The following is a 15,474-nucleotide window of genomic DNA, read 5'->3' as shown; positions in this document are numbered from 1 at the left end:
TGAATACACCACAGTTTCATTTGATGTCAGTGAGTGACAATGTGTCCTTGTCACTGTGGCACCTCCATGGAGTATATCCAAATGATTATCTAAGTAATAAGCAAGAAAACATACTGAAAACCAATTAAAAATATATACGTGTATCCATGTTATTCACTTTGTGTGCGATGTCGGGTAAAACAGTAACAGTAAAGTAAAGGCTGGTTTATTTCAGTGTGGGGCGGTGGGGTAGCCTAGTGGTTAAAGTGTTCGCTCGTCACGCCGAAGAAACGGGTTCGATTTTCCACATGGGTACAACGTGTAAGGCCCATTTTCTGGTGTCCCCCGTCGTGATATTGCTGGAATATTGCTAAAAGCGGCGTAAAACCAAACTCACTCACTCACTTATTTCAGTGTCTTTGAATGGCATTTAAAAACGATACACATAAAGGTAAATATATAATGTTGTTGATGTCAACTTCTTTATTGTGACGTTTCGAAGTATACTCATACTCCTGCATCAGGTGAATAAAAAACACTATGAAACAGACAGCTATGTTTGTACATTTGAAAACAACAACAGTTTTGAAATAACAAGGAAAACCAAGAGTTCACATGCATAAAATTCTTGCTTTTATGGCTTATTCCAGTTAGTAATCGATGGTGCTAGCATTCACAACTTCACCGAGAGAGTCCCTGGAGCAAAGCCTGGGCACGTTTCCATTTGGGGCGACGTCTTTGTTAGTATGATGGAATTCTCGTCTTAACCGAAAACCACGAGAGCAACGGATGGTTTCCATAACAATGATGTCTTTTGTCTCATACAAGACAGTGACTATTACTGACACCATGGTTGAATTTGTTCACTGTCTTGAACATAAACTTTATGACTCGATATGAGAAATAATTGTTTCCTAAAGATTCACAAGAATAACAAAATGGGCATTGCACACAACGTGTCATTTTCCGAGGACTGCACGAAATGGATCGCATACTGTCACTCTTTCTGGAACTGACACTGTTATTCCCTTGGAGGGATTTGTAGCCTTATTTATTTTCAAAGTACGGTTATATACATTTACAGTTATAAGTACAATTATAACAGTCATTTATATTGCATTTCATTGTGTAGTAGCTTCGCGGACTTTAAGTTATTGGAATCAACACGTAAAGAGATGAATGGGTAATTGTGCATGCAAGTCACAATTGTTTCTGCTTTTGCCCTTGACATTGCATTTTTTTTAAAAGTCTTGCAAAGAGCTTGTTTCTTACTAATAAATGTTTTAAGAAGTCGTCTTTGGTCTGCTTTCTTAAATTAGAATTTGTCTGCAACATATTTGCTTTCTCCTTTACGGCCAACTTGGAAGGTAATCGTGTCGGGTGGCTGGAATGTAACGTTCCGACTTAGGAGAAGTTAACAGTTTTTTAAATGCATGTCCCTATTTGAAGTCATACAATGGAAATGATAGGTCCCTTTCCAGAGAGATTGCACGAATGACTGAAAGGCAGCTGAAGGAATGAACCATTTCACATGCACGCCTTTCTCAAAGAAATCGAGGCAAAGTTTCCAAGCTTCAAATAATGAACATGGTAGTTACGTTTGTTACTGCTTTCATATCACACTGTGTTATCTGTGCACATATTTCTGACATTTGTTGTGTTGCTGTCTGTACCACAGACATATTTGTAGTTATCTCTACAAACTACCCCGAACTGAAAAGCACCAAATCCGTCAACGTTTCCGTATCTGTATGAATTTTTTCCACATCAACTCTGCCACCAACTCCAGTTTACTACAATACAGCTCAATTCCTTTCTAAACTGCTTGCCCCTTTGGTAAAGAAGGTAAATCCTTCATCAGCGACACGGCATCATTTGTGAACTAACTGTTAGAATCTAGATCATCAGGCTGAATGGTCAGCTATGATGTTGTTGACTTATTTGTAAATATTCCATTATATGAAGCTCTTGATATTCTCCGTGGAAAATTAGATCTAGACAGTTGTATTGACACTCTTGACACAAAACCTAGCATACACAGTATATTCGAATTGGTATCCAGTTGTTTCCACACTTCTTATATAACATGGCAGAACACCATCTATCAACAAATTTATGGGCTCCCCATGGGTTCACCATTGTCCCCTCTGATTACCGAAATCTCCATGACCAACTTTGAAGAGTCAGCGTTACAAACATCTCCGTTCTAGCCACTATATCTATCCAACCAAAGATAAAACAAGCCATTGTGTCAACCCTAACCAGACGTGCCAAGGTTTTCTACGACCCAGCCCAACTCCAAAATGAAATCGACCACCTCAAAACAACTTTCATCACTCTCAACGGATATCCCTAACAACTTGTAGAGCAGACCAAAAATCCAAATCACTCTACCAACTGGGCAACACACTCAAATCCCAGCTTCCAACATCAGTAACTTACGGAAAAGAAAACTTGAGTCAATCAGCGTAAGACAATTAGTGTCCGAGATCCACAGGTATCAAGGGGTTTACCCCTCTAGTGCGTGGTGCATCACCAAGAAATCATAGACTCTCAAACCACTCTGCTATGTAAAGATACGCTTGTACTTAATGTAAAGACAAATCCTTTCACTGCAGTCCTCTTTGATCTCACATCACTGTTTGTACATAATCACAACTCCTTTCTCACTTTTGCTTGTATATACTTACATACATATCTGGCTTCCTGTTCATTAATGCAAATACACTGTACTGTTCACTATTTTTTTATCCACCTGACGAAGGGGCAATAACAAGCCCAGAAACGTTGTGAAAAAGAAGCCATGAAGTTGTTATCCATAATATTTGTCTTGTAAGAAATTTCTGCTAAATATCAGATTGTGTTATTCTGTGCACGTAACATTCATTTTATGATTATTTCATAATTACCCATATAATTTGAGCTACAGTAATAAACGGATTCACGACCAAACAGTGCTTTCACGGTTTCATTCTACAATGTTACCCGTCCTATAAACCAACAAACCCCTTTCCATATCTATAGGAAAGCTCTGTTCGATTCGATTGTGTAATTCCGACTACACCATCGACGTATATTAATAACTATCCGATCATGACAGTTATCAGATGCCACTTAACAATATCTACACTCAGATACCAATAGAGTATTGAGTATTTAGCACAGAGTATTGATGGTAACAAGGATAGAAGGCAGTGTCAAGGCATTATAGTCAACATTGACATGTTTCAAACAATCTACCAAGCACATGACTTTATCGTTTGCTTCAAGATCGAACAGATGAATAAATATACACTGGAAAGCAACAAATTGTCTGCAATGACATGAAAGTTTGTCCAATCCAGCTCGTCACTATAATTTCAGATATTGGCATGTTGATATTGTAATGACCTTTGTAACAAGGGGGTATACACAATAAAGAGAACAGCTAAAATGCATTGCGAAACACAGGGATAAACTCAATACTTCTGCTCTGAAACATTTCCATTTTCTATCTTGTTTAAACTATTTCTGACCAGTTTCTCCACATCGGACAATTTGTATGTTGTACTGCTGTCACGGACCATATTGTAGCCCTGTCCTCTCATCACTTCCAAAACTTACTTTCAAGGGCAACTCAGCATCGAAATGGACGTTATCGACAATGGAGAACTGTGTTTTTATCGTACAAAAGCCGATGTTGTGTTTTGAGAGTCGATGGCAAAGTGAGAGTATGGTGAAGGCATGGGATCTGTTTTCCAAAGATTGTATTGTTGTAAGAGATTCGTGGTGTGGTCCAAGCATCATGGTTTGGTGTGCAATCGGTCTGAACCAGTTAGTTAACACCTGGTGTTCCAGAATCTTGGTCCAGGCTGAGGAAATGACGTGACAGTTGCTCGCTGTACTGGCCAAGTCATAAGACCCCACGCTGAAACACGTTTTGGACGTTACAGATATCAAATCATATATCAAGACAGCGCTCGTACCCACACTAACAGAGCAATATTTGCCTTCCTATGACATCATACCATCCAAACCCTACAATAGCCTGCACTCACTGATGATTTAAGTCCAACAGAACACCACTGGGACGAGATTCAAAGAAGAGTGAATGACCTTCAAACAAGGCCGACAACTGCGGCTGGACTACATAATGCACTTCGCAGAGTATGGCCTCAAGAGCCAGTGACCGTCATCAATCGGCTAATTCATTCCATCTACTGAGGATTTAACGCTTTCATCGATGCCCATGGAGGCCACACACAATGTTGACTTAAGGGTATCTTGATGATTCTATTTTTGGTGATTTTGTTTGTGTGAACTACTAAATGTGATTCCCGAAAATGCGTTAACCATAATTGTCACGTTTGAACTCAAACCTCCTTTTTCATTGTTACTGAGAGTGAATTAAAGTGTGTGCTTCAAGAAAGCGCTATCAGTGAAACATTTCTTAAGTGGTTCAGTGTATGATGTCGATCACGTGATGCCAAACTCTGCTCATTAACTGTCTGTAGTTTCGGGAACATAATCAGTTTTTACAAATGTTGACTGAAGAAAAATATCCATGTAAAGTCGTTGTACGTAATTTGTATTTATGAAAACACTGACTGGGTGAAAAAAAACATGGAAAACGCTGTGTTGGAAAACGCCAGCCATGCTAGCGGTAAATACAACATTGTTCGAATAATCAAGTCAATATCATCTTGTGGCACAGGATGCCGACTGTGTGATGTTATACTAATTTATTGAACCGGTTCTTTATTGATCGCAAAGAATTGGGAATAAATAAAAATGGGATTAAACATTGTCCCAACTTTTAGAAATGCATTTTAAGAGTATTTAAAATAGTAAAGTGTTAATTGACAACACAATATATACTCGCCGCTAAAATAAACCCGAAATTCATCAATATCTTCTGCGACGTAAATCCATTGTGTTGAATAGTTTTTTTTTGTATGTAACTGATTCCGTTAATACTGTTTTTCACGGCAAAAGACAATTTTTTACTTTCCACTTGACGACTGTTTTCAAATCATTACCGTAGTTTGTTTCATTACTTGTATAGATTACTCTAAGGTATATCATAATTGCCCTCCGTATGGCTGACATCATTGTGTTAACACTGTAAATATTAAGATCCCTAGTGCTGAGGAATGAACGAATGAGTTAAATTCTAAAGTGATATTGGCGGTATTCCATCCATGACTATATTTTGCTTCCAAGACATTTGTCCCATGCACTACACCCAATGGATGAAGTCACGCAGCTGCCCATTGATTATTCACAGACTACTGTGTTTGTTCCAATTAACTGTCTTGTTAAATAATAAATACATTATTTGTCACATGAATTGATTTTATGAGAGCTCTGAGACACATAGAATCCATTGTTGTCGAGGAAAATATTTTACACATATGATTACTATTGATACAGTGATGTTTCCATCCATTAAACCTGAATACCTGTCATGAAACAGGAGTTGGCAGGGTTACAAAGACTCAACAGAAATAAGTATCAATTTAACAGCTGAAGGTCCAGCTACTGAAAATGTGGCCTTACTGGAGGGAAGTTGTTTTTCTAATATTTGGAATCACGAAGTTAGTCAGTGGTGACAACTGTTTGGGCATGGATTCTGTAGTTCGGTATGATAAGTACATGGAACACCAGGTGTTCAGAAAGTTCTGGAGTCAGTCTCTCTACACCTGTGCATCAGAATGCCTCATGTCCTCAGTATGTCTGTCCTTTGGATTTGAGAATAAAACGCGCACCTGCCTCCTCAACAGTAACGGTAGTGATACTGCTAACGTTGTTCACAGAACGGGATTCCTCTTCAGTGATATTCAACATTGGCCAAAGGTTAGTGTTCATAGAGAGTAATTTCTTTGATTTCGGACGATCCTGTTTAAGGGTCTCATGTTGTTGATCTGTTGTTACCGTACATACCAACAGGAAAACAGTAGAGGCGAAAATAACTTTTGGATTGTGTCTATCTGTGTGGAACGCCTTGTTCAAATTCTGTAGCTGTGGCGCCACAAACGTTTATGAGGACAAGGAGAACAATGGTTGTATTTTGAGCTTAGTATTTACTGGTATATAATTCATATGAGTAATAATTTCAATCATTTACCCACTGCGAGTGTTACAAGACATATCTTTGTGTCAGATAAGTGGAACATTAAATTTGATGTTAAAAATTGAATATGATGTTTGCCGTCATTGCTAGAGCAGCTATATATTTCTTCTCCTGACTTGGCACATTGGACTTTCGAAAAAATGCTTTTTTTATATATTTCAGTCAAAGATGTGTATGGTGATAATATATGAATGTGACTCAAAACATGTTGTATCCTTGGATCTATATGAGTGAGTGAGTTGATTTTTACGCCGCACTCAGAAATATTCCAGTTATATGACGGCGGTCTGTAAATAATCGAGTCTGGACCAGACAATCCAGTGATCAACACCATAAGCATCGATCTGCGCAATTGGGAACCGATGACAGGTGTCAACCAAGTCAACGAGCCTGACCACCCGATCCCATTAGTCGCATCTTACGGCACGCATAGTCGCCTACTATGGCACGTATGGGTTGCTGAATGCCTATTCTACCCCGGGACCTTCACGGGTATGGGTCTATATGAGTTTCATGATGACAGTATATACTACCCATCAAAAGTTTAGACACACTAGTGTAAATGTAGCCACTCACTACGATCAACTGCTCTAAACTAGATTTTGCATTAGAATTCATACTGTTTAAAGGTAATATTTATACATGAACTAATGTATTGTAAAACAAATTCGTAACATTGAAAAATTATTGTCATGCGTTCAATAAATGACGAAACTGGCAAATTCTTATCAAAATTTAAAGGCAGGACTTCACATGCACGATATTTGCACATACATTTGGGCAATTTGGTGCATGATCCTTGTGATCCTCGCGAAATTCACCTTGGTTATATGCGTTTGGACATGACATATACTGAGTGTTTTAAGTGGGTCTGAACTTTTGATGGATAATATATTATTGTAGCATAACATTTCGTCGCACCCAAATATATCGCGGTGTTGTCAATTACAATTAGACAGACAGACATACAGCCAGCCAGACAGTTTATTCAGTAAGGAGGCCACTGGTCCATAATACATGCAGATAATAGTTTACACCTTTCACGTGCGCATGTTTTAGGATGTATATATAGCGCTCATTTGTTCCTACATTTTATAATATTGTTGACGTGGTACAAAAACAAACCGATGTTATACATAACATCATAATGTTCATTTTGGAGCAGATTTACCATAGTGTATACAGTATAGGGTTCTTGTTTATATTTAGTACTGTATTTGGCTTTTAAATCTTTATTAAAACTATATATAAATATGACATGCCATTCATTTTCAACATAGTCCAACCCGTTTGATTTACAGTACATACAGAGTCTATCTCTTGGTTCAATATTTCCATATCTACCAGTTTCTATTACTATCTTAAAGTTACTACATCTAAATCTTGATTAGGTCATCCTTAGATACACTGGAATGTCAGAACACAAATAGTTTTCAACATTCAACAAAGACTTATAGTGCTTATAATAAAAACATTTCGGAGACTCTTGTATTGATGAGTACCATGACTATTTTAGATTATCCTTTAATCTTTGTTTAAAAGAGAAATGAACATACCAACATTTCCGAGTCCTTGATAAAACCCGGCATAACCAAAGCCATACATGAGTAATATTTGTTTCATCTTAGAAACCCATATGATGCGGCCTGTTTCATCTAAAGATCTCAACATGACGTAACATTGACGAGGCAACCTATTTTCAGGCAGGTGTATGAGACGACACCAGTATCCAATAACACACAGGAGATAAACATATTGGAGAGGGAGTCTGCCGCACTCGCCCAACACTATCCCATTAAACGTAGATTTGTTTACTCTTATGTACTGTTTACAAAACGTGAGATGTACAGCCTCAATAACTTTATAATATTCAGTGCTCGAAATTTCTGCTCCATAACAGAGTATAGGTGCAATCACTGAGTAAAAAATCCTAAATAAATCACAGCCGTCTATATTACCAATTTTTCTCTGACAATTGAATAATGATAATATTGCTTTGTTAGCCTGGGATGATAAACATAGTTGTGCTTTGCTCCACACAAGCTTGGGTGTGAAAACAATACCCAGGTATCTATAAAAAGAGGCAGATTCAATCTGTTGGCCCTTGTAAAATCATTTCTCGTATGATCGTAGAGGACCGCAATTTCTAAAAACTGTTACTATAGTCTTCTTAAGAATAACTTGCATTCCAGTTTCATTACAAAAAGTTTCTAAAACGTAAATCTTCTCTTGTAAAAGAAGGCATGTGTCAACGAGTGCTGAGATAACACCAACAAACATAAGTGCAAACAGGTTGTCCATGGTTTGTGTAATAAAAACACCTTTACCACCATCATTTAACATTTCTTGTACAGTTCATTTATAAAAAAATAAACAATTGTGGACTTAGTATGAACCCCTGACGGGCACCCACATTACAGGTGAAGCATGATGACAGTCCACAGTTTGTTCTTACACAGGATGAAAGTGGAGAGTACATGAAGACAATAATGTTGTAGTATTTGCCGGTTACACCATCATGAAGAGATCTTAAAAGTACATCGTGTCTCATTTTATCGAAGGCCTTAGAAAAATCTATAAAAAGGCAATAAAACCGTCCATTTTTCTTACATGCATATTTTGGATAATTCACTGTAATCCAAAGATGTTTTCAGTAGTTGAATAGTTGGCTCTGAAACCGGCCTTATATTCACTTATTATTTGTTTTAAATCACACCATTTCTGTAGTCTTTTGTTCAAAATAGCAGTAAATATGTTACATATTGTATCAAAGAGGGAAATACCTCTATAATTGTATGTGTCCTGTTTGCTTCCAGATTTAAATAATGGACAAATAATACTGTTACCCCAACTTTTTGGAAATAGGCATTCTGCAACATCTTGTTAAAGATATTTGTCAAGTATGGGGCAATAATGTGTTTAGCCGTCATCAAAACCTCACCAGGTATACAATTAAAATTACAATTACAACGCCAGAAAAAACAAACAAACAAACTACTCGTAGGAAGACATTTCAACTACATATACACAGTTACACATGAAGAACACGAATGTGCTTCTATTGATTTGCGAAGTTTAATTGTTTGACGTTTCATCGTTACAAATAGTAGACAGCTATTGAACCGCAAATTGCCCCATGTGGAAACGAATAGCTGTCCACATGTCCACTGCCACCAAAACATCATAATGTAAAAACGCAAAGACATGACAGATAGATACGGGTGGCCGATCTTCGGCAGAGGTTTAAGACAGCAGTGGCCAGTGCTCAGACAATTGCTGGACTTCGATTATGATAGGGGACTGTTTTCACAGATGAGTCAAAATTTACCAATTCCTGTATTGGCGGACGTCAAAGTGTCTTCAGACGTTATCGCGGAACATTGGGCTGAAGTCTGGCATGGAGAGGACTCGGTCCCAACCAACTCATGTTGCCAACAGGATCGACTGGTCACTGAAGTTGGTCAGTGTGTTTCATCATGTCTCGGATAGACTTCTGCCCATAGTGTCATTCACTGGCTACACGGTGCCAAATTATTTTTCCATGTGTAGTTGACAATTGCTGTGTAAGGTGGAATTAAAGTTTAGACGAACAACATCTTCTGATGTCTAAAGGTTAGCGATCTGTCAATCTGTCCTCAACACTAGTTTGGTTTTTCAATAAACAATTTCCTTTAAATTTAGTATGGACTCTTTTCCTTCTAGTATCTGCCTGGACGATGCGCTCAAATGGTATGTCACAACACCACCCGCTGTGAAGTAACTCGACTTGGTCATGCAAGGTGTGCTCCAGGTAACCCATGTTCTTCTAATGCCTCAACTACATTTTGTACAATAAACCCACAGCGATAGCTAAGGCAACAAACAGATGCAGTGTAAAGACTCGACAGATGTTCATCTACTTAAACGGATGAGCTCCTTCTACGCCCACATACACATTCTTTCGGAATGCCACTGACAAAAAATCAGTTCCTTAGGACTTGGTCTCTTTTGGTCTACTTTTGATCTCTAGTCAAGTATGTATGGTGAGAAATTGAATTCCCAAACACGACATATTGACATGGATTCAAATTGTGGGTGTATGTATAATTTTGTGAAGAGTTCCAAGGGTGTGGTCATCCCCCAGAAGTGATTGGCGCCAACATCACGTATGATGGTCACTACCAGGGAGCTGTGGCGACCTACTACTGTGACCCTGACTACCGAGCCTGCTACAACAATGTCACCAGCACCTGTCAGTCATCTGGAACGTGGGAGAGTTTAGTCGGTCTTTGTGTACAGAGCAGATGGCATGACCCGGTAAGATAATATTTGCGTCTGAGTGTTTTAGGATTTTCAGGACTTGAGCATTCTTGTGTTGCATGTATAAACGACCACAGACCTTATACTCCACACGAAACCAACCATGCGACTTCCTTTTGGGAATTTCAAGTTAGACTGGTGCCCAGCAACATAGATAACTGGTTGTGATTCAAGCTACGTGCTTTGGTTTTCCTTGTCTTTTATGACATGGCTAGCTAAACAGCGGAGTAACACAACACAGAAATTTAAATATCAGTCTGATTTCTATTTTTCCAGCCCTGGTAATGTTGACACAATATCGAACCTATGTTGAATGAGATAAGACCCCGCACAAGCAATCAGACACAACAAAATCACTGTACACGTGCAGCAGCGAATGATGAAATGTACTGGTATGTCTGTTGCAGATCCAGGGGAAATATTCATTTCCGTGTGGTGCATCCAGCAGTTTCCGGTTCATAATCCATGGGATACCGACAGAAGCTACAAGGTAAAGAATGTACATCTTGAAATAAATTCATGAAGTTGTTCTTTACACATTCAGCTATTGCTTTCTCGATAGTGATTTTAGATGTTGGGTTGATGAAGAATTGTGAAAAGTTTATGGACTTACAGCTTCTTTTATTTTGTGAAGGTGACGTTTTGACATACATTTTGATGCTGTTATCAAGCAAGTGATGCCTGCTTGATAACAGCATTAGATTCTATATCGATGTACAACTTCTTACATTTAGTGAAGGCGGCGTTTAGACATAGATTCGAATGTCGTTATCAAGCAAGTGACCCGTGATACATGTAAAATGGAATTCACCCATGGATGAATTCATCCATTGTCATTATGGCGAGGTTTTGAAAAGCATATTTACGGATATTGCAGAACAATTTCTTGTGAACGAAATTTTTCTATATTTGAGTGAGATACGATTTTAAGTCATATCCCAAATGAAGGCAAATCACCACAACTAGAAAATTGTAGATATGAATTTAAATATAGTTTGAAAATCTGAAACGGTTTACTATAGAAGATAATACATGGCATATAATACAACAGACTATTGATTGCCCACAACTGAAGGTAAATCACCTTACTGAGTACCATGAGGAGTACTTTTGCAACCTGATTGGACCCCAGCTGGTTTTACAGCATTCCTCAAGTTGTTGGCAATTGGGAGAGATTGTGTCATTAATGTACATAAACATGTATACAATGATGACAATTGTGGTCAGATTAAATATACTTTGATAGACGTGCTTTTACGTAGGGGGACAATAAGTTAACAATACTTTAACCCTTTTGGGGATAAAGTCACTCACAGTCTCAGTTATTAATTCATTCTTTCATTCTAACAATTATAAAAGCACCTTGGTCTATTACAAAAGATAACATTCTAAAAAATCTATTTCTGTAAAAACCCTAAATTGCTTTGACACTGAAATATTTAAAAAATAGAAAAATGGAAAAATACAGTCAAGACGTTATGACAGGTTAACCTACGGAAGAAGATGATATATTGGCACGTAGTAATGTCTTTGCATATAAATAATGTTTGATGAACTCGTGTACCAATATGAACTGATTCATTCCTTCTTTTATCATTCATTTCCAGATGGGGCGTCGGGATACAGCAAGAAGAGGACTATTTATTCCACTTAGGATTTCGCTTAGGCTCTTTTGGTGAAAGTAACGTGGTCGTTGTCAACACAATGATAGAAGGTAGCTGGGGAGCAGCGGAGCGTTTCAATGTATCAATGGCTGTCGGAAAACCAATGGAGATTCAAATAACCCTCCAAGATGGAGTATACAGAGTATGTATGGAATATAACCGAGAAATACTGATGATAAATACAGTGGAAGCTGCGAAAACTGGCATCTGTCCAATCCGGCATGTTTTCTACACCTGCATAAAATCTCAGTCCATACATTGTAGATTTACCATCAGCTATTCAATCCAGCACTTTGTCTAAACCGGATTACTTCTTCAGTCCCAATGAGTGCCGGTTTAGACAGCTTCTACTGTAGATGGTTAAAACAACAGTTAAGCATAAAGATATAGAGAATTTGGGACTTATACATGGAGTGTAAATTGCAAATTGGAGTATTAAAGCATTTATAACAGTGAAGGTAAAGTGAGAACTATACTGAATACACCCGCAGTTTCATTTAATATTCCAGTAAGTGAAAATTTGTCTTTATCACTCTGGCACCTCTGTGGACTATATCTAAAAGGATTGTCTTTGTGATTAGAAAGAAAATATACTGAAACCAAATTCGGAAACATATACTTGTATCCATGTTTTTCACTTTATGTTCCATGTCGGGTAAAACATTAACAGTAAAACGAAGTAAGGCCGATTTATTTCAGTGTCCTTGAATGGCATTTACAAATGTTACAAAAAGCAAAAGCGAAGAATAGAGTTTTATGCGGTCTAGGACAATTGCCACGCGGTCAAATGACACCAGGACAATTCCCACCTAGGGCAAATCCTATCTAGGACAATTCCCACCCCAATATAAAAGTAACATGAAGAAAATATGTCAGTTTGAACATTTATTCATTTTAACATATGTACAAGTTATAACAATATTAATTAATATTCCTTATGAAACAAGCACGAACTATATCTTCTTCTTGACATGCTTTAGTGTCAGTTTTCTCAAAATGAATTAAGGTTTCAGATCCTTGTGTCTAACATACCGATACCGTCTGAAATGAACCTTCTTGGCACCTCTCTGCGACAGAACATACTCTGCTTTGTTATCCATGGTGGAAGCGAGGTTCTCGTGGAAAAAAGATCATTTTATGTACAACTCTCTAATTTACTACAAGCACTACTAAATTAGATTAATGCTGAAATACAAAAGGATGGCACATGCAGAATTCTACTGTTTTTCTAGTCAAGTATGTATGCTCACCTCATAAGAACATTCACGTAAGAACATAAGAAGATTCATCTCAAAATATGTATACTTAAAACAGTAGCACCCAAGCTCAAGTAAACTGGTTGTCAAAACACGTGATCTGATAAGCACTTGCTCACAATAACCATTTCTCTTTGTTATTTTAATAAATAGGTCTTCTCATTTTCTTCTCATGTACTAGTATATTGTTCAACAGTAGCACCCAAACCCAAATGTACTGGTTTTATAAACATTTGATCTTAAAATTTCATCCAGTATAAAATTTTATTAAAAAGTGAATACTGCACAAACGTGTTCAAAGTCAATATCTTTATTTCAGTATGGTGGGGATTATAGTGAAAATAACTGGGTGGGAATTGTCCGGGTGGGAATTGTCCGGGTGGGAATTGTCAGGGTGGGAATTGTCCGGGTGGGAATTGTCAGGGTGGGAATTCTCCTGCTCCCAAATTGTATGGATATTAACTTCTTTATTGTGGCGTTTCTAAGTATAGTCTTACTTCTGCGTCAGGTGAATAAAACAATTAGGAAACAGACAGCTATGTATGTACATGTAAAAGCAACAACAGGTATGAAATAACAAGGAAAACCACTTGTTCACATCCATAAATTTCTTTACGTTTTATTCCAGTCAGTAACCGATGGTGGCAGCATTCATAACTTCACCGAGAGAGTCCCTGCAGCAAAGCCTGGCCATGTTTCATTTTGGGGCGATGTCTCTGTCAGTATGATGGAGTGGACATTGTAGTCGAACTCTTCCAAAGAAACAGATGACCTTGATCGCTTTGATGTAAGGCCAACAGAGATGTTTTCTCGTTTCATACGAGACAGTAATTGCATTTCTAACTCCAAGGTTGAATGTGTTATAACTTTAAACGAAGAATAGGCGTTCCGCAACCCATTCTTGCCTTAAAAGGCAACTATGCTTGTCGTAAGAGGGCACTAACGGGATCGGGTTTTCAGGCTCGCTGACATGGTTGCCACATGTCATCGGTTCCCAACTGCGCAGATCGATGCTTATGTTGTTGATCACTGGATCTTCTGGTCCTTATCGATTATTTACAGACCGCCGCCATATAGCTGAAATATTTGCTGACTCACTTTAAATTTAAAGCTGATTTGACTCGAAAAATCATTTGTTTTGTTTGATTGGCAATTTAGAAACTGGTTCAGAATAGTGTTCAGATACGACTCGATATGAAAAACCAGGCACACAACGTACCACATCTTCCGTTCACGGCCAAAGAACTATCTGAAGTCGTTTTGTTAGTAGGCACATAGGGTTATATTGGGATTTAGGGATTTGGATTTGGGGGATATGTTTTTTTTCTGACGGTTGACGAATGTATTTGACAAATAATATGTCCTTGTTTCGGTCCTATTTATGACGAAACCTCTTTAGAAATAAAACGTGTTGGAAAATTTGCCAGGATAATGAAAGGAGGCGTTCAGTGGTCTACCACCTAAGTATGTGCTGCCACTTTATTTTGTACTGCCATTGTACTTCCTTTAGAGTGTTTTGTAAACTTAGTTGCAGTCAAAGTACAGTTTCAGTTGAATTACTTTTTGTCGTTGATTGGCAGTTTAACATCCAGTTCTTTCACAGACTGATGTGTGGGTAACTTATCGTATCAACTAAAGAATCAACACCTAACAATACAGATTAAGTGTGCAGAATAGTCGTGTGATCTTACAAGTAATATGTTTTGCAAAGAGCATATATTTTGTAACTAATTGTTTTTCTTAAATTAGAATTTGCCTTACCCTAAAGGCCATTTATAAGGTAATGCGTGTCGGCTGGCTGAATTTAACGTTCAGACATAGCAGAACTTAACTCTAAAATGCATGTCCCTCTTGAGTTCATTATTTGAAGCTTGGAAACTTTGCTTTGGTTTCGTTGAGAAAGGCGTGCATGTGAAATGGTTCATTCCTTCAGCTGTCTTTCAACCATTCCTGTAATCTCACTAGATAGGGAGTCTTTGGTGTAATTTCCATTGTATGACTATGGTAGTTACGTTTGTTACTGTTTTCATATCCCACTGTGTTCTCTGTACACATATACCTGGTACTTGTTGTGTTGCTGTCTGTACTAGAGTATAGCATTTTTGTAGTTATCTTGCAGTTACCAATATAACATGTTCCATAAATAAACAGATTCACGTGAAAA

General features: G+C 37.8%; 1 protein-coding gene across 1 annotated transcript; it reads left to right on the top strand.

Annotated features, from left to right (window-relative positions):
* Positions 1-5,485: 5,485 nt before the first annotated feature.
* Positions 5,486-15,474, top strand: LOC137258710 (uncharacterized). The gene is made up of 6 exons (XM_067796403.1): positions 5,486-5,814; positions 9,794-9,881; positions 10,188-10,387; positions 10,798-10,880; positions 11,998-12,196; positions 13,939-15,474. The coding sequence occupies exons 1-6, from the start codon at positions 5,506-5,508 to the stop codon at positions 14,053-14,055; spliced, it is 996 nt and encodes a 331-aa protein (XP_067652504.1). The 5' UTR covers positions 5,486-5,505; the 3' UTR covers positions 14,056-15,474.

This window comes from Haliotis asinina, chromosome 12 (assembly GCF_037392515.1).
Source record: "Haliotis asinina isolate JCU_RB_2024 chromosome 12, JCU_Hal_asi_v2, whole genome shotgun sequence".
NCBI classification, from domain to species: domain Eukaryota; kingdom Metazoa; phylum Mollusca; class Gastropoda; order Lepetellida; family Haliotidae; genus Haliotis; species Haliotis asinina.
Note: the sequence above shows the minus strand (reverse complement) of the source record. Positions and strands in the feature narration are given on the sequence as shown.

Bases quoted from the DNA above. Each gene is read 5' to 3' on its own strand.
- LOC137258710 (XM_067796403.1), top strand. From the start codon at position 5,506: ATGTGGCCTTACTGGAGGGAAGTTGTTTTTCTAATATTTGGAATCACG. The intron at 9,882-10,187 runs GTAACCCATGTT...AATTTTGTGAAG, and splicing joins TCATGCAAGGTGTGCTCCAG to AGTTCCAAGGGTGTGGTCAT. The intron at 12,197-13,938 runs GTATGTATGGAA...GTTTTATTCCAG, and splicing joins TCCAAGATGGAGTATACAGA to TCAGTAACCGATGGTGGCAG.